Genomic DNA, 17618 nt, shown 5'->3' with positions numbered 1-17618 from the left:
TGATGAGTGCAATGTTTGCAAAGAGTTGGCACGTCGCCCGGGAGCTGGCTCGTCTCAACGAGTGCAGTCCCCTTCTGATGTTGTCGACGTCGATGCCATTCTCCGCTTGATTGGTGCGAACAGGGAGCAAAGCACGAAGTTGCACGACCCTTTGTTCGAGCTCCGGCCGCTCTCCAATGCGGGTGGCACGAAGTTGCACGACCTTTTGTTCGAGCTCCGGGATCTGCTCTCCAACTTCGGTGCGGGTGGCACGAAGTTGCGTGACCTTTTGTTCGATCTCCTTTTGTTCGAGCTCTGGGATCCGCTCTCCAACTTCGGTACGGGTGGCACGAAGTTGCATGACCTTTTGTTCGAGCTCCTTTTGTTCGAGCTCTGGGATCCGCTCTCCTACTTCGGTACGGGTGGCTTTGCCACCCTCTGTGAGCCTGTAGTTGATGGGAAGCAGGGAACGGACTGCTGAAATCTTCGAACGGCTCCTCGACGAGTTGCATGACCTTTTGTTCGAGCTCCGGGATCCGCTCTCCAACTTCGGCACGGGTGGCTTTGTCAACTTCGTGAGCTTGTAGTTGGTGGGAAGAAGGGAGCGGATAGGCTTGCTAAAATCTTCGAACAGCTTCTCGGTGCCGACGAGCTTGTAGTCGATGGGAAGCAGGGAGCGGGTGGACTTGCTGAAATCTTCGGACAGCTTCTCGATGCCGGCGAAATGCTCTATGAGCGTCTGGCGCACGGCCTTGGTCCCCTTCTTCCCATCAACGGATGGACCTGCTGGAATCTTCGAACAGCTTCTCGATGCCGGCGAAATGCTCTATGAGCGTCTGGCGCACGGCCTTGCCGTTGTTGATGGGAAGAAGGGAGCGGATGGACCTGCTGACATCTTCGAACAGTTTCTCGATGCCGGCGAAATGCTCTATAAGCGTCTGGCGCACGGCCTTGCCGTTGTTGATGGGAAGGAGAGAGCGGCCTGCTGAAATCTTCGAAAAGCTTCTCAATACCGGCGAAATGCTCTATGAGCGTCTGGCGTATGACCCTGCCGTTGTTGACGAGAAGTGGACTTGCTGAAACGCTTAGGAACCTAGCTCTCGACGCTAGCATGGCGCATGGCCTAGTCGAACTCGTGTCTAACACCGCGTCTTGGTCAAGCAGTATAGGCCGTCGCCTTAGTGTTGACTTATCGCCGCTACTATCGACAAAGATGTAAGTGTCTAACAGACAAGGGTAAGGCGAATCGCTAACTGTATAGCAGTTGGTAAAGGTAAAATTCTTGCACAGCTGCTTTTGCACAAACAGCGGGACGCCAGTTATCTACCTAAGGTAAGAATCATGCAACACGCTGCAAATTACCTAATTCTATACAGGCTGACGGGTCTATGCGCAAGTTCGATACAAGGCGGCATGTTGGTGTTACTGCATTCATCACACATTTGTCCCAGCTACATCTGCGCGAGTAGACCGGTTTAGCACAGAACTCTCCTGGCACACTGCTAATCTCTTGCAGCATTTATCCCCTCTTGTTACACCTTGATGTCTAAGCGAAGGCACAAGACATCGCAACGCTTTGCAACACCTGTTCCTTGCAATTTTCTTTTAGGGCAGCAGTACTGTAGAGACACTTGCTGTCTAAAGCCAGAAATCGCGCAAAGCGTGCGCTGCCACTGGCGTTCTTTAGGCGTCCAGCTGACACCTAGTACAGTTTTGTGGTCGCAGCGCTCCTTGCATTGAGTAAGCTGGCTTGATTACTGCCGATGTTCATTCGCTCGATCCCAGCACAGTTATCAAGCAGACTGTCGCTGGTGCAGGGGTTCTATACAAGGATGGTTGCATTGGCATGCAGTGCATTATGCACTGCGCGCCGCGCTGCATTAGTTGTGTTAGTTGCGTTGCTCGCGTTGCTTAGTCGCGCCAGTTTTGTCGCGACTTGGATGTTGGATAGGTTTCTAAATACGGATGTGGGGTGCGGTGAACTGGTTGCCTGTAGCTGTAGCAGTATCAATGCATCAAATGTGCTGCCAGAATTATTGCGCATGCTGTGCATCCGAGCCTGCTGGACTGGTGCTTACACACGATCTGTGGTTCCTATGAACATCTGCTAGACTTTAAAATATCCCAAGCATGCGGTCAAGATATACTGAGAATATGCTCTGCGACAACATATAACGACTTCAACATTATTATATGAAGGTGCTGAGCTTTATTTTATGTTCTTTATAAACATATATTGTAGTTAGCATACTGCGAACTAGATCATATGTTGTATATTAAGTGATGGCGATCTGTGGCATTTGTTGTGTATCTGGCATGTGTTGATTTTCAACATATGTTGGTTTTCAAAATCCTGTTAATTTTCAACATCTCAACATCTATTTAACTCTAATAGAGCCCTAACATACGCCTGTGTACAAAAGCAGTTCGTTTGAATACCTTTATATGAAGATGTTCAAAACAACAGTAATTTCAAATTCAGCAAGATTTCACAGCACGAAATGATGCTATCATCATACTATCATCATTTTATAAACCCTACGAAACGCGCTATGGTAGCGGCAATTTGCACATCCCGTACCGTACCGCATTGCTGCGTCAGGCTCCAACCAGCGGTCTCAAACCCCGCTTCAGCGCCACCACCGCCCCAGCACTTCCCCCCACCAGCCCGCGCGAGGGTGCGCAGCAGCACACCCACCACTCTCCACCGCGCTAGCCTGCTGGCCGCGATGACTCAGCTGTTATTCCGAGCCCTATATAACCCATCTAAAAGTTCGATCTTCAAATTCCTGTGGCGCAGTGGTAGCGCGCCGTTCTTATAAGACTCGTCAGATTCTTATGACTCATCTGGGTTATGCGGATGCCGTGGGTTCGATCCCCACCAGGTACGTTCTTCAGCTGAAGGATAAATGCCTGTTCCTGTACTAATTTGTATAGGAATACATGAACCAATGTTTCTACCTTTTTTTGTCTTTGCTGGCGGCTGCTGAGCTCAGGCACGCTAACTGGATGCTCGATGTTTTTGATTTTTTTGCTGGATCTGGATCGTGGTTGTTGGGGATAGTTGTTCCGTTTGAGCATACACTACAATAAGACAGCGCCATGATGATTATTGATCTTTCTTGCCCAATGCTGCATTCCGCCAAGTGACTAGTTGGACATGGCTAGGTACAGTACATAGCAGTACATGGCAGCCCACAGCGCTTCACATACTTTTCATGCCTGCGGAGACACAGTACACAGAGCAAAGGGGATGCATAGTGTGCAGATCCAGCTATGCCTTGCGTTTGACATGACTTGGGCGTGCAATACCCGATATGTCTAGCGCAACGGCGCGACGCAGTCACCACGTGCACGTACGCATCCCGTCTTATTTGCATCGCAACTAGAGGTACTTCTCGGCGCTCGTGCGCAGGGTATTGGATCTACAGACCGTCTATCTCTCATCCCACGGCACTCTCCCGTTTTAGTGTCCTCTCACATGCCAATCCCCCTCACATGGTAATCATGACACTCGCATTCTGATACCAGGTAACGAGGGGGTTATCCCCGTTCTTCGTGCTCGTCTCCGCGATATCCGCGCGGCCGGCCATGAAGTCCTCGTGCGAGTAGGTGCGTGCGAACTTGCCGGTGATGGCGGTGTACATGGGGTGCATGACGGTGAAGTCGGTGGGGAAGAGGATGTCGAAGTAGCCTTGGTGGACCTGGGCTGTTAGCATGTGGATACAATACGCAATACACGGTGCATGGTGCATGGTGCATGATATGCAACACGCAATTATGGAGACTCACCAGCGGCGTCGACACGGGGATCATGCGGCGCTTGTACCGGGTCTGCACGACGGGCGCATTGAGCCCGACGACGGCCTCGGGCAGCTTGTGGAAGTCCGAGGACACGAGCTTGTGGTTGGGGAACTTGGAGGCCAGGATGTGGAAGAACTGCATCAGGCGTGTGGGGATGTACTCCGGGGTGCTGAGGTTGGTGCGGAAGGGATTGAGGCTCTTGAGAGACTGCAGCGCGCGCGAGCCCTGCAGCGGGTGCGGATACGACTCACACGCGGCGTGGCGGCGGGCGAGGAACTGGGTCGCGACGGGGTCGAGGGTGCGCGAGTACGACTCGAACAGCTCGCCGCGCGGGTCGATGACGACGTGCGACTGGTAGGGGGTGCCGGTGTCGTGGTCGTATTTCAGGGCGTCGTGGGCGAAGTTGTCGAAGACCTCGAGGGCGAGGAAGTAGCACGGCGACGAGACGTACTGGTTCCAGTCGAAGATGGAGCGGTTGACAATCTCGACCTTGTCGGCGTGGCCGCGGGCGTAGGCCGAGTGGCCCAGCCCCTTCTGCTGCAGGTTGGCGAGCTGGCTGGAGATCTCGATGATGCGGTACTTGGTGCGCTCGTAGACGTCGGGGTGCACGTCGCGGATGTAGTCCAGGATGTTCAGCATCATGGTGCCGTTGCCGGCGCCCATCTCGTAGATGATCAGGTCCTGGTACGGGAAGAAGTTGTACTTGTAGTCCTCGACCAGGTACCGCGCCAGGGCTTCTCCATAGTACGGCGAGAACAGCTCAGTCGGCGTGTGCCACAGCTGGCGGAGGTCGTTGTGCTCCTGCAGGTCGAGCACGTCCTCGAAGTCGGTGTAGCGGTGGCGCAGCTCCTGGAAGAAGTCGTGCTCCGACTTCATGGCGTTGAAGTCGAAGGGGTCGCCGGGCGAGAAGATGACGACCTGCTTGGAGAAGTAGCCGTAGCTGGGGTTGTAGAGGCTGTCCTCGATGAAGTCGCGCATCAGCATGCGCACCCGCCGTGGCCGCTCGCGCCGACTGCGCAGCATGTCCGACGTGACCATCGGGTACCGCTCAAACTCCTCCGTCCGCTCCTGCGGGAATGCCGTCGTGCGCGGCGTCCAGCGGCTCTCGCGGCTCGTCTCGCCCTCCCCCAGCCGCGACGCCTTCCCGCGGCGCTGCTGCTGCGGAGCGCGCGCGGTCGTGAGCGCCGGTCGCGCTCCGCGGGCCAGACATCGCGCGGCCCGGTGCGAGAAGAGCTGGCGGAAGAGTTGCGTGGCCAGCGGCGAATCCATTGGCCGAGCGAGTCGTCCAGCTGGCGCGACTGTGGTGGAAGCTCTGCGGCTGCGCGCGATGTTGCGGGTCGCCGTTGCCTGCCAAGCCGGCACTCGTCAAGCTCCTCCGCATGTCTGCACCACGGCTCCATCACGCTCGGGATGCCTGACTACACCGGCTACTATGTCGCAGGGGCGTTCCTCGCAGGAGCCGCCCTGACTGTGGCTTACAACCAGCGGGTGACTTCATTAGAGCATGTCAAATCTCAAGATGCATCGAAGCAGCATCACCTGCTTGCCCGGTTGTCCAAGATCAACGATCTGGACACGCTGAAGAAGACTCTGGCGGAGCTGGATGGCTCGTGGAATAAAGGCGAACGCCCCGCTGACATCAAGGAGGGCATCGAAGGCTGCATTGGCAACACCCCCCTCATCAGGATAAAGTCTCTATCAGAGTACACGGGATGCGACATCTTAGTCAAGGCCGAAGTGAGGTGCAACGAGTAGTGCTTGCACGTAGACTGACCATCACAGTTTCTCAATGGGGCCGGCAATAGCCCAAAGGATCGCGTTGCTCTTAGTATTATAGAAATGGTAGGCTGGCTCACTTTTCTACAAACAGCCCTGACGATTGCAGGCTGAAGAAAAGGGACTGCTCGTTCCCAACTCTGGCGACACCATCTACGAGGGCACTGTAGGCAGTACTGGTATTTCACTAGCCGCCATCTGCAGAGCACGCGGCTACAAGGCGCACATGTAAGGACTGATCACCACCACTAGACCACGCTGACTGTCCAGCTGCATGCCCAACGACATGGCCGTGGAGAAGTCCGATATCCTTCTAAAACTAGGTGCAGAGGTCGAGCGAGTCAAGCCCGCACCCATCGTAGATCAGAAGCAGTTCGTCAATCTTGCGCGAGCTCGTGCAGCAGAGCATACCGCCTCTGACAAGCCGGGACGCGGACTGTTCGCCGACCAGTTCGAGACAGAGGCCAACTGGCGCGCCCACTTCGCCGGTACCGGGCCTGAGATCTACGAGCAAACAGGAGGGTCACTGGATGCGTTTGTGAGCGGCGCCGGCACGGGAGGCACGATATCTGGCGTGGCCCTCTTCCTCAAATCACGCCTTCCAGATGTCAAGATTGTGCTCGCCGATCCTCCAGGGAGCGGCCTATTTAACCGCGTCAAGTATGGGGTTATGTTTGACCCGAAGGAGAGAGAAGGCACGCGCCGGCGCCATCAAGTCGACACGATCGTTGAGGGCATTGGCATCAACCGCGTCACACACAATTTTGACGTTGGCAGAGAGCTCATCGACGATGCGATCAGGGTGAGCGATGACCAGGCGACCTCCATGGCGCGCTGGCTTGTCGAACACGACGGTATCTTCGTTGGCAGTTCAAGCGCTGTGAACTGTAAGTCACGTCCCAATGACCACACGCATTGACTAACAATCGCAGGCGTGGCTGCTACAAAGCTTGCAAAGCAGCTTGGCCCCGGTCACCGCATCGTCACGTTGCTGTGCGACAGGTGAGACTCTTTCGCATGTTGATGGCCGTTGACTAACATTCACAGCGGAGCAAGACATCTCAGCAAGTTCTGGGCTCAAACGGAGCCCGTCGGCGGCGCAGATAACGACGTGTCTCTTGAGCAGATTCTCAGCACATAAGGCTTGTAGTCCACAGTCTGCATTGCGACGAGGACCACCGCCACGCTGACCCCAGATCTCAAGAAGCAAGTAAACACCTGTGCTGAAACGACAGCCAGGGCCGTATCTGTGTCGTGAAAGGGGCCATCACTTGGAAGCAATTCACAATGCACCACCGCCATTCATCACCGCGCTGAAACCCACGGATACCGCACAAGCACGCACAACAGCGTTGTGTAGAATCGTGTTCGTGCTCGAAGACAATGGACACGTGACGAACTGAGACAAAGCCTCTTCAGCGTGAAGACAGGGCGTCGCGTGCGCGCAACAAAGCGCAAAGAGCGAACAAAGATGGCCGACCTTCGCTTTCAGCGTTTGTGCTCGCATTATATATGCCCAGCACCATGCTCCTGGTCGCCCGCATCAGCATCTCCACGACAGCGGACGCAGCAAACTCCACTCTGCAGTGCGGACAGCCTGTATTGATACAAGCCAGTGCAATACAATCCAACACAACACAACAAACCACACACTCAGCCTCACCCTGCGCCCAAAAACACAATGTCCCCCCCCAACACCCCCACCTTCAAAATCACAAAACCCACCCGCCGCCTCTGCGACCGCCGCCTAGCACGCACCCACGACGCCACCCACCCCCCAAAATACCACCTACGAACGCGCCGCGACAACCCCGCCCTCGCCGCCAAACTCGCCCAAATGCGCCTCCCCATCGCCCCAATCGTGCACCTCACCACCGGCCTCCCGGGCCCTTGTTACCCGCATACCCTGCTCCACCTCTTCACCCTCACGGAACCGCAACTCGACGCCCTTGCAGCCTTTTACAGCCAAACCAGCCCCTCAGAATACTCGAACGCATATCCGCAGACTATGGACTGGGGCCGCGCGTGCTTGAGTCGGGATCCGGGGTTGCCGGAGGAGTGCCGCATGCGCGATCTGGAGAGGTTGAAGGTTAAGATGCGCATGTTTGCAAGGTTTGTCGGGATGCGCGGGGCGGAGACGCCGGGGTGGGAGGTTGAGAGGCAGGTGGAGTTGTTGGGGAGGAGGATTCGGAGGGTGGTTAGGGGGGAGGGGAAGGGGTGGGGGGGTTTGGACACGGGGCGGTGATGGGGGGTTTGGGGGTTGAGGGCGGGATGGCGTGGTGTGGCATAGCGTGGTATGGCATGGTGAAGCATCTGCATTGTATTGCTTTGGCACGGCGAATTGAATTGTTGATCTCACGTGGGCTTGATCTGTTGGCGAGGGTGTTGTTGACCTCTACTTGCAGTGCTTCGCGTGGCAACCATAATCGATATCGCGTAAATTCAATAGGTTAATGGTACATTTATTGCATCTCTATTATTGTCTTTGTATCCCTTAGGCCTGCAAAACCCCCTCCACAGAAAAACACGTGGGCTACTTCGACTTCGAGCATCGAATTCTCTGCGCACGCACTAGCATTCAAAGAAGGAAAGGTAGTGTATAGTATCTGAGGGCTTCCTAACAGCAGGTCTGACTGTTCATCAGCAATTAATTACAGCTATACGGCCGCTAATACGCTTGCAACAGTGAGTGGCTGCTCGAGCAGCCGCACGCTTCATCTCCGATATGACAGCGCTACGAGACAATTGTTGCCTAATTAGAGTGCACACTAAAAGGGAAGCTCTAGCCCTGAACCCCTTGCCCTTGCTCGAGAACGCTATGGTAGCCTTGTAGTGGAACTGACACGCAAAATCTGGCCATGTCGCAAACCCCCCGTCGGTACCTCGGTCAGACTTGCATCTGCTTACGGAAACTAACAAACAAAACTCTCACGCTGATGCAATCATACGCGGTTATTTAGTGTCACCTAGTTAAGCCCGCTTATACCAATTTTGGCCCGTTACCAATCGAACAGTCACTATCACGCCTGCATCTTAGGTTAAATTTTCTCGCAAAAAGACAAGCATTGCTGCAGATAGGGTAGTAAATAGGGTAGAGTCTAAGGTCCTATTTGGGTACCCCTAAAAGGACCTTAGACTCTTGTCGAGACTGAAGTTGTGAATCATCCAAAGTCAAGTACAAGCCGGTAAATGCCGATGGTCTACATGATTTCCGCAAGAACATTTAGCAAGACTTTGTTGTCTATCCGGCAACCCTCGGTTGGTGTGACACCATGTTTGTATCCAGCGCGAAGCTTAAGATCCAAGTCTGCAGCGCTGTAGCCTTTTAGGTTACTCTTTAGAACGAGCGAAAAAGCCCATGTACAGAGCGTGGTCGTGTCTGATACATCGTCTGCAGTGACTGTGTTGCTGAATGCTTCTGTCATCAAAGCATCCATAGTCACCTGGTCATATTGCTCTATGTGGGAAGAGGCGGAGGCAGCATGAAAGTCGGAAAACTCCCATGGTAGAGGTACATCAGTTTGCGGCAAGTCTAAGAATTCTCGTTCCGAGATTGAAATATCTGCCGATTGGCCAGCTGTATGTTGAGGGTGTTCTTCGTGGGTTGCAGTAGGTGGCATGTGTGGCTTGGCGAGATCAGATATCGAGCAGAGTACAAATGGTGTAGGATCTACATACCTCCAGTCTGTCCAGCGAGAGGTTGGGAGCCGAACACTCTCTGGATACAGCATGATGTTCGTTTCCCAGCAGCGGCCACGAGATATCTGGAGCAATTCGAACAGCATTGCTGTAAGCGTCGAGAACCTCATCGCGCAGTCCCAAGACTTGCAGGAGCCGCTTCAACGATCTGTTTTCTAAAGCAAGCTCCTCAAGCTTCTGTTTAGTTGTAGTTTCAAAACTCATGCCTTCGTATTGACGGATCTTGTCCTCGAGACTTGCGATGTATTCTTTTTGTCGCGCGCGACAGCGACGTTGGTTGTTACGGATGCGCTCTAGATCTGTAGCCTGTTCTTCAGGTTCAGTACTCACGCAAGAAGCTGGGATGCCATGATTGACCGCACCTTGCCTTTCGCAGCAGAGCTCTTGTTGAGCCTCATTTCCAGTTTTGGCAGTACTGAAGTGGCTGCCTGGAAGGCCAGCTACTAAGGGCTCGTGCACTCTTTTCGTCGGCGAACAAGATTAGACGTTAACAAGCCGCCAATTATCGCCCAAATCGGACGTTCGTCCAGTGTTTGACATATGTTGGTGTAGGCACAAACAAGGTTAGATCATACGTAGTAAGTCGTAAACCGTATCGTCAGTAGCCGAAATGCCAAGATTCGCCGACTTAGTTCCGGCCTGTCCAACCACATCAGAAAAGGTCCACTAAAAGCACCGTCCCATTACAGCAGAACAACGAGACAAAACAGCGAGGACTCATTTACAAGGGACACTTACAACCACAGCAGCAGAGTACACATGTCAGTAGCGGCAACGGTGTCCAGGTCACCGATTTGCCTGTAAAGCTGCCAGTGTGGCCCTGGCAGGAACGTACAGACACAAACCACAAGCAAGCTGTTTAGCATCACGCATCCTTTGAAAGCAGCAGCGGTCATCCCTCCATGATACAGCGATATAATCTAACACCGGGTATTAATTTGTATCATATCTCAAGATATAGTCGAAGCTACTAGGCCAAACGATCCTGTGGCTGGCGACTCTTCACTCTACGAAGTTGGAACATAAACCCGCTCGCGATTACATAGGAAATACCAGCAAAAATCTGAGTGTAAAGGTACTCTCTAGAGGAAGAGGACCGTCGAAGTTTCAATGCAATGCCTTCAGAAACTGGCCAGTGCTGTTAGTTAAAAGAGTACAAAAGATGGCAATCCAACCAAGGCGTACCAACAGTAGGAACTATTATTGCCGCCCACGACAGAGACAACAACGATTGCAAGTTCTTCATCCCAGCAACCTCAACGCAGAGCGGGCCTATAGTCTGCGTATAATGATGTTAGCGCATGTACCGCAAATCAAGAAGGTTCGGCACTTGTAACGTACCATCCAAAAGACTCCAACGACAGCCCCACAGAGGGTTGAAAAAACCACTGTAAGCGCAAAAGATGTAGCCGGCAGCCATAACGTGAAGCATAAAAGGCCACACAGTAAGGTCAGAACACCTGCCGTGTCAATTCGGTTCCACCTGTCGCTGAGTATGCCAATGATTGGTCGTCCGACTGCTGTGCCCACGTTCAACAAACCAATTACGTCCGTAGCCTGGGCTCGAGTGAGGCCTATAGACAGAGCAAAGTCGGACAAGGAGAACAGAAGGACAACATATCCTAGCATGCTGATGAAAGCCCAAATAAGCAGCAGTATCACTTCGTATCGACAGAGGAGTTGAGCGTCGAATCCAAGCTGAGAAGGTCGGATCACATCGTTTCGGTCCCGTATTGCTATTATGGCGGCGAGATTGGCGGCAAATGCGATGATCCCCGTGATGCGTAGAGCCCAACCAATAGTATAACGCTGAATGATGGCCTCTGTGCCCCACGCAAAGGCAGCACCGCCAACGCCTGAGCCTGCAGCGCTGATTCCATTGGCTAAGCTGCGCCTTCGAACGAACCACTGTGAAAGGATAGGAAGGCTAGGAATGTATAAAAAGCCGATGCCAGAGCCGATAAGAATGCCTTGACAAATATGCAACTGCCATACTTGTGTAGCGAAAGAGGCTGCGATGAAGCCACTGCTTTGGAAGATCAAGCCAGCAACCATTGTCACGTGTATCCCAAATCTCCGAGTGAGAATAGTAACAATAGGTGCTATAAGCATGGCTTGTGCAAAGTTGAAGCCGCCAATAAACGCATAGTCCCAAGTAGATGCATCCGGAAAGATGTCGTCAGCCAAGTAATGTGAAAGGTAGATGCCGTATGCCTAGACCGACGAGTTAGTACGACTGCTGACTGTGAGAGAATCACTATTAGCATAACAAGAGTGTAGGATGCGGAAACAAGGCATCTAAAGCATTATTGAACAAAGCGTAAGATTACCGAGACAGTGCCCCAAGTGAAGCAGTTGATTGTGAAACACGCCGCTACGCAGATCCAGCCATAACCACCGTCTGGAGGAGCCTCTTCGCTTGCGCTGTCATGTTCGCTTATGCCATCGAACTCGTTCATGCTTGCGGATGGCAGGTCGATAGGTTGAGTGGCTATTCAATTTGCACAAGCCAAATCAGATAGGAGACTGTACGAAGTGTTTGCAGGCACTCAGGGTGTTCTAGAGTAGTTAAATAAAAGTGGTGTTTACAGCATGTCACTAGCTCGCTGCAACATGTCACTTCGGCAGCAAGGGGCGCTACCGGTAGTCTGTGGCTTAGCAAACACTCCAAATAATTGCTCCATACACAGCTACTCGCTACTGTATTTTTTTCTACGCTCAAATTCAAATATACATTTGTACTGACTTTACACAAAAAGCCATCCTGTTGTACAGAACAGTTATTGGCGCCCTAATCAGCGTAGACACCAAACAAACTATTGGATCTTTTCCCCCTTCCGCCCATATTGCTGATCACATTTCAGTCAAAGAGACACCGTTCTGTTTTTCCGACAATCTCGCTTTCCTCTCTTTGACCCTCTTTTCCTCTCTCTCGCTATATCGGTCCCCGAAAAGATCGAAATGTGGCCGCATTACCAAGGTGTACTTCACAAATTCTTCCATACAGTCAACTAGCCTGTCTCTGTTTCCGCTGGGCATAAGCCTGCTCCCTCCTTCGTCTGCATGTTCCTCCGTAAATTGCGTATAAGCCATAGGGATTGAGCTCTGGTTCGGGATGGCAAACATGCGCATCCACCGTCCGAGGATGCGCAGAGAGTTTACAGTGTTGAAAGACTGAGATCCGCCGGAGACTTGCGCAATCGCCAACGTACGGCCTTGAGTTGGCCGAACAGAACCTGTTGAGAGTGGTATCCAGTCGATCTGGTTCTTGAAAACCGCAGTCTACGTGAAATACGTTTATTAGCTAAACGCAAAGCCAACAAGACAGTCTGTCGCGCAGCATGAAATACTCACAAGGTTTCCGTGCTGCTCAGGGCTTATCCAGACGTGTCCATCGCTCCACTTGCTCAGGTCTCGTAGCTCTTGCACTTTGTGGTGCGAGTGCTGAGTGTCGTCTTTTACAGGCAGTCCGCTCGGGTCGAATATGCGCACGTCGCAGCCGAGCCGGAAGAGTATGCGACTAGCCTCAAAAGCTAGCAGACGTGAGTAGGACCTGCACCTGATCAGTCCCTTTTACAAAAAGACAGTACTGCTTTACAACTTGCAGCATATCTTACCTTTCTCGCATGCTGCCATACAACACAAGAACCCTCAGTCTTTCGGCCCCACTCTTGAGGATTTGGGAATCCACCATCTTCAATGTTGTGCTAAGCTCGAGCCGAGCGACCCAATCTCGGTCTAGGTATGCATCGTCCAGCAGAAAGGGTCGATACGTTTTTCTGAGGCGAGCCTCGTCTTCGTAGGCAGGTATCGCAAGCGAAGTGCGATGGTACGCCGGGTCTGTGGCAATCTCAGCCCGAACACGCTCTGCTGCTGTATTGTTCAGGTCTCCGTTCGTTGCAGTACTCATCGTTCGTAAGAGTATTTGGCTGAGTCTAGCTTTGCTACAGGAGCCTGTCAATCGGGGCGAACGGAAAATGAACATGGGATTGCTGCACAGCTGTTAAGAAACAGAGTGAGGTTTGTCTTCGATACGGTATGTGTATAGGCGGCGTGACCGGAAGTGGTGTTTCGGATTCGTTGTGGGTCACTTCTAGGTAAAGAGTATGTCACCCGTTGTACACTATTCGTTGAGGGCGAGCTTACCCTGCCCCTCTAGTGGCCTCTTGCTTTAAGGGCGGCACGCGGCTCTGCGGCCGTCACCAGTACAGTATGTCACCAACGCCTGAATCCACTCTGGAACACAGACCGTGCACCTCATCAGCTTCTCAGTCTGCGCTCATGTTGTGCGCAAACCCGGTATGATACCCAAACGGGTATAGCCTATGAGTGCAGCGACCCCCGATCTTATCATCGCACTGCATTAATGTCTAGATTTCTTGATTCTGGTTCGCAATTCAAGTACCCGTCCTACATAGCATAACTCGCTCCCTAAGAAAGTTGAGATCGGCACCAGACCTCAAGATTGCAACCAGACCTTAGCATCGTAGTCCGTCATCCACTGGATGTACTCATCGCCTGCCATTACCCATCCTTTCACGCCCTCAGCTAGCGCGAGACTCTTCATCTGTTCATCCCCTTGATCTTCAATGTAGTCGGCAAACCAACCAGCGGCACGGTTGCCACGTCCTTTCGAGGAAGCTAGAATACGACAGACTTGGTCAATCTCATGGACATGTTTGGGAAGGCGCTTCGTAGTGCCGGTTCGTTACGAAACGACCGGAAGGAAACATACAGCAATACCAGATTATTTTACAGAGCCCTGCGCTCTTGAAGAGCGTGTACAAGGTCGGTATGGTGGGATACAAGCTCTGCGCAGGAAGGTTGATCGAACCGCGGATGGTGCCGCCCTGATTTTACTTAGCATTTTCCACAGAAGTGTAAGGTGACGATCAATCGCGTGTACCTCGTGGTCGTTGCGACGCAAATCGATAAGGATGTAGTCGCTGCTGGACGTCTCTCTGCTCTGCTTGATCATGTCGAGAACACTCTCTCGACGAATAGTGGCAGGCGTACTTCGAGGTGCTGGATACGCAGCGTGCCATGGCGGGGGCGAACCTGTGATGCTTGCGGTAGCCATTGTTCGAAAAGGATTGTGGAATACACGAGTGACCTCAAAGATCATCGTGCGAAGACGGTCTGGGATCATTAATAAGGTTATGCAAGAGCAACCGGCTCCGTGTAGCCGTACAAGCAGTATTCACACTGGTGAGTCACTGCTGGACGATGATTGGTTCGTACCGAAGCTAGCTTTGAAGCCTCTCAATCCTGTGTGCTATTGTCGTTTGCGACCTCGAACATAAGAAGGAGCTAATGCTGGACCCGATTATCATCTTCGTTAGCTTCAAGAACCTACTTGTGGACGCCAGCTAGCAGCAGCTCTGCTATCTACGACAACACATCCCCCAGCGACAACGTTCGAAAGCAATCAACATGACATTATCGTCAACGGAAGGGCCCCAACCCATCGACAGCGAACCTGTCTCTCCTCACAATGACGCCGATCTCGAGAAGCTGCAGCTGGAGGAACAGACAGCAGTGAAGAAGGCCTCCGTGATCAAGGGATTGGGCTGGCTGGACCGCTTCCTTGCGGTGTGGATCCTTCTTGCTATGATTATCGGTGTCCTCCTGGGCAATTTTGTCGAAGAGACAGGGCCAGCGCTCCAGAAGGGCAAATTCGTTGGCGTGTCAATCCCGATAGCTGTGGGCTTGCTCGTCATGATGTATCCAATTCTTTGTAAGGTCCGCTACGAGACGCTGCACCGTCTCTTTCGAACTCGCGCTCTCTGGATTCAGATCGGGTTCAGTATATTTATGAACTGGATCGTCGCCCCACTTCTCATGGTGCGTCTTATCTCCCATTCAATCCAGTTTCGACTGACACACCATAGCTAGGTCTTGCGTGGGCGTTCTTACCCGACAGGGGCGACTTGCGAACAGGACTGGTTTTAGTTGGTCTGGCGAGATGCATCGCCATGGTACGCTCATACATCCCTTGTTCGTTTCAAACACAGTGCTTACAATTCTCCAGGTTCTAATCTGGAACGGACTTGCAGGTGGCGACGATGAATACTGTGCCATTCTAGTGGCAGTCAACTCCATTCTCCAGATGATACTCTACGCTCCGCTCGCCATCCTGTTCATCAAGGTCATCAGCCGCGAAACTGGGACTGTCGCCGTCTCCTATGAGCAGGTTGCGACAAGCGTTGCAGTCTTCCTCGGCATACCCTTGGGCGCTGCAATCTTGACGCGCCTCATACTGCGGAAGCTGGTTGGCGCGGAGTGGTACGAAAAGGTATTTCTGAAGTGGCTGGCTCCGTGGTCACTCGTCGGCCTTCTCTACACCATCCTCGTTCTCTTCGCCTCTCAGGGCCGCCAAGTGGTCCACCAAATCGTCTCCGTCGTCCGAGTCGCCGCACCACTCATTGTGTACTTCATTGTCATCTTCTTCTTCACCCTGTTCGTATGCAACAAGCTCGGATATGGATACAAACTGGGGGCAACCCAAAGCTTTACAGCGGCAAGCAACAACTTTGAGCTCGCAATCGCTGTTGCTGTTGCCACATATGGTCCTGACAGCGACCAGGCACTTGCTGCTACGGTCGGGCCTCTCATCGAGGTACCCGTGTTGATTGGATTAGTCTACCTAGTAAGGTGGATGGGTAGCAGATGGGCCTGGAGGAGTGTTTAGCGTAAGTGGACATGTGCAGCAACAGTTCTCTAATTTACAGGAGGAAGTTTTGGTCTTCACCTAGTATAGCTAGATCCCAGCGTGACGTTGACGCAGTGCGGGGCAGTGCTGAAGCTTGGCACACAGTCAATCCCGTACTCATGTGTCCCCTATATGTCTGGAGCTGGTATATATTACATCGCCAAATATACAATGTAGTGACATAAGCTTTCTTATTGTCTGAATTGCTGCAAGGATGATGTTGGTATCTTTGACTTGGATCTGAGATGCTTAACATGCGTCTGTCCTTCTGTTATCGCTCTCCAGCAGGGGGGCAAACTTTGAGGGCGGGATGGTGTGTGGCATGGCGTGGTGTAACACAGCGTGGTATGGCATAGCGCAGCATCTGCATGGTATTCCTTTAGCACGGCGAATTGGATTGTTGATATCACGTGGACTTGATCTGTTGGTGAGAGTGGTGTGGCATAGCGTGACCTCTACTTGCCATGACTGATATCGCGTGAATTCAGAGTTGATGGTACATTTACTGCATCTCTACACTAACTTACACCACACGCTCCTATTGCGCAACAGGCTGCTCCGGGGCAGGCGCGCTAGCTGCTGCCTGTGCGGCTGCCTGCACATCAGCAGCAGGCGCAGCTTTGCTCGGCAGCGCCTTGACCTCGATATCGACGTTGCCCGTCTCGAAGTACCTCCGCCTCTCGCCCAACCTGTCGTCGTTCTCCATGGGCACGCGCCTGATCTTCAAATGCGCCTCGGCGCCGTGCATGCCGACGACGCCAATCCGCCGCTCCAGGGCGCCCCAGATCTTGATCGGCGCCGACTCGCCCCGCATCAGCTCGCGGCCGGCGTGGATCAGCCGGTTCGCGGCCAGGCTGCCCGGCGCGTACTTGGGCACGTACGCCTTGCGGTCCCACTCGGAGCGCTGCATGCGCAGCAGGTGCCTGACCATGCCGTCGGACAGCACGTCGGCCGCGGACGAGCCGCCGGGTTCCAGCACCTCTTCGTCGGCTTTGTCGGTGCGCTCGCGCTTGCGCGGGCCGCCCTTGTCGCTGTTGCCCGCGGGCTTGGCGTCGCGGCCGCGCAGGTTGGGGCCGCGGCGGCCGCCGACAGAGGCGTTGCCGGTGCGCGGCGCGGAGGAGAGCTTGAGTCGTGCGGGCGCGCGCGCCATGGCGCCGGGAGGGGGTGCGCTGCGGGGCCCGTCGGGGCCCGAGGGCTCGCGGGTGATGTTCAGGCTGCCCTCGGGGCGGGCGCGGGGAGGGCCGCGTGCGAGCTGGCCGCCGGGCTGGCCGCCGGGCTGGCCGTCGGTTTGGCCGCTGGGGAAGATGCCCTTGGCGAGGCCGCCGGGCGCGCTGCGGCGGTTGGCACCGAGGCGCGTGATCTGGCTGAGGGCGGCGGCATTGCGAGCGCGGCGGTTGGGCGGGCTTGCTGCTGCTGCGTCGGGTCAGCGGGGGCTCGTTGGTGGAGGCGGCCAGGCGTACCGGGAGCGGAGGGTGCGTCGCTCGACTCCTCCAGGCGGCGTGCAGACACGCTGAAGGGCCGCGATGGGCTCTGCCGTGTCGCAGCGGCGTCGGCCGCGAGTGTGCGCCGCAGCACGCCCACGGTTGGGCTCACGTTTCGCTGGTACATGGCCGCAATGGATGGGGGCGCCGTGGAGCGTCGTCGACTT

At 53.9% G+C, this 17618-nt stretch overlaps 9 protein-coding genes and 1 non-coding gene across 10 annotated transcripts; 4 read left to right on the top strand and 6 right to left on the bottom strand.

Annotated features, from left to right (window-relative positions):
• The first annotated feature begins 2764 nt into the window (after window positions 1-2764).
• Window positions 2765-2869, top strand: C7974DRAFT_t53. Its single transcript has one exon. It is a non-coding gene; the product is annotated as a tRNA-Ile (tRNA).
• Window positions 2870-3286: 417 nt separating this feature from the next.
• On the bottom strand, window positions 3287-5089 carry C7974DRAFT_151945 (S-adenosyl-L-methionine-dependent methyltransferase). Its single transcript, XM_046135799.1, has 2 exons — window positions 3772-5089; window positions 3287-3683 (listed from the first exon to the last, which is right to left on the bottom strand). The coding sequence occupies exons 1-2, from the start codon at window positions 5050-5052 to the stop codon at window positions 3474-3476; spliced, it is 1491 nt and encodes a 496-aa protein (XP_045999218.1). The 5' UTR covers window positions 5053-5089; the 3' UTR covers window positions 3287-3473.
• A 104-nt stretch (window positions 5090-5193) lies between these two features.
• Window positions 5194-6700, top strand: C7974DRAFT_307440 (tryptophan synthase beta subunit-like PLP-dependent enzyme; the record flags this gene model as incomplete). Its single annotated transcript, XM_046138128.1, has 6 exons — window positions 5194-5520; window positions 5566-5625; window positions 5669-5787; window positions 5830-6446; window positions 6492-6561; window positions 6607-6700. 6 exons carry the CDS (start codon window positions 5194-5196, stop codon window positions 6698-6700), a joined length of 1287 nt encoding a protein of 428 aa, XP_045999217.1.
• Window positions 6701-7240: 540 nt separating this feature from the next.
• On the top strand, window positions 7241-7804 carry C7974DRAFT_374602 (uncharacterized protein; the record flags this gene model as incomplete). The annotated part of the gene is made up of 1 exon (XM_046140157.1): window positions 7241-7804. The coding sequence occupies one exon, from the start codon at window positions 7241-7243 to the stop codon at window positions 7802-7804; it is 564 nt and encodes a 187-aa protein (XP_045999216.1).
• Window positions 7805-8539: 735 nt separating this feature from the next.
• On the bottom strand, window positions 8540-9812 carry C7974DRAFT_151878 (uncharacterized protein). The gene is made up of 3 exons (XM_046135798.1): window positions 9621-9812; window positions 9238-9564; window positions 8540-9185 (listed from the first exon to the last, which is right to left on the bottom strand). Exons 1-3 carry the CDS (start codon window positions 9654-9656, stop codon window positions 8760-8762), a joined length of 789 nt encoding a protein of 262 aa, XP_045999215.1. The 5' UTR covers window positions 9657-9812; the 3' UTR covers window positions 8540-8759.
• Window positions 9813-9974: 162 nt separating this feature from the next.
• Window positions 9975-11717, bottom strand: C7974DRAFT_356044 (major facilitator superfamily domain-containing protein; the record flags this gene model as incomplete). The annotated part of the gene is made up of 3 exons (XM_046139587.1): window positions 9975-10537; window positions 10600-11472; window positions 11589-11717. 3 exons carry the CDS (start codon window positions 11715-11717, stop codon window positions 10400-10402), a joined length of 1140 nt encoding a protein of 379 aa, XP_045999214.1. The 3' UTR covers window positions 9975-10399.
• A 394-nt stretch (window positions 11718-12111) lies between these two features.
• On the bottom strand, window positions 12112-13168 carry C7974DRAFT_308379 (flavoprotein-like protein; the record flags this gene model as incomplete). The annotated part of the gene is made up of 3 exons (XM_046138167.1): window positions 12112-12540; window positions 12613-12811; window positions 12876-13168. 3 exons carry the CDS (start codon window positions 13166-13168, stop codon window positions 12112-12114), a joined length of 921 nt encoding a protein of 306 aa, XP_045999213.1.
• A 549-nt stretch (window positions 13169-13717) lies between these two features.
• On the bottom strand, window positions 13718-14338 carry C7974DRAFT_411442 (Rhodanese-like domain-containing protein; the record flags this gene model as incomplete). The annotated part of the gene is made up of 3 exons (XM_046143559.1): window positions 13718-13899; window positions 13994-14108; window positions 14165-14338. The coding sequence occupies 3 exons, from the start codon at window positions 14336-14338 to the stop codon at window positions 13718-13720; spliced, it is 471 nt and encodes a 156-aa protein (XP_045999212.1).
• Window positions 14339-14577: 239 nt separating this feature from the next.
• On the top strand, window positions 14578-15949 carry C7974DRAFT_451188 (arsenical-resistance protein; the record flags this gene model as incomplete). Its single annotated transcript, XM_046145773.1, has 3 exons — window positions 14578-15102; window positions 15150-15236; window positions 15290-15949. The coding sequence occupies exons 1-3, from the start codon at window positions 14692-14694 to the stop codon at window positions 15947-15949; spliced, it is 1158 nt and encodes a 385-aa protein (XP_045999211.1). The 5' UTR covers window positions 14578-14691.
• A 457-nt stretch (window positions 15950-16406) lies between these two features.
• On the bottom strand, window positions 16407-17584 carry C7974DRAFT_422931 (uncharacterized protein). Its single transcript, XM_046144355.1, has 2 exons — window positions 17431-17584; window positions 16407-17383 (listed from the first exon to the last, which is right to left on the bottom strand). Exons 1-2 carry the CDS (start codon window positions 17576-17578, stop codon window positions 16509-16511), a joined length of 1023 nt encoding a protein of 340 aa, XP_045999210.1. The 5' UTR covers window positions 17579-17584; the 3' UTR covers window positions 16407-16508.
• Window positions 17585-17618: the final 34 nt, after the last annotated feature.

This window comes from Boeremia exigua (genome assembly GCF_020726555.1).
Source record: "Boeremia exigua strain MPI-SDFR-AT-0100 chromosome Unknown C7974scaffold_4, whole genome shotgun sequence".
NCBI classification, from domain to species: domain Eukaryota; kingdom Fungi; phylum Ascomycota; class Dothideomycetes; order Pleosporales; family Didymellaceae; genus Boeremia; species Boeremia exigua.
Note: the sequence above shows the minus strand (reverse complement) of the source record. Positions and strands in the feature narration are given on the sequence as shown.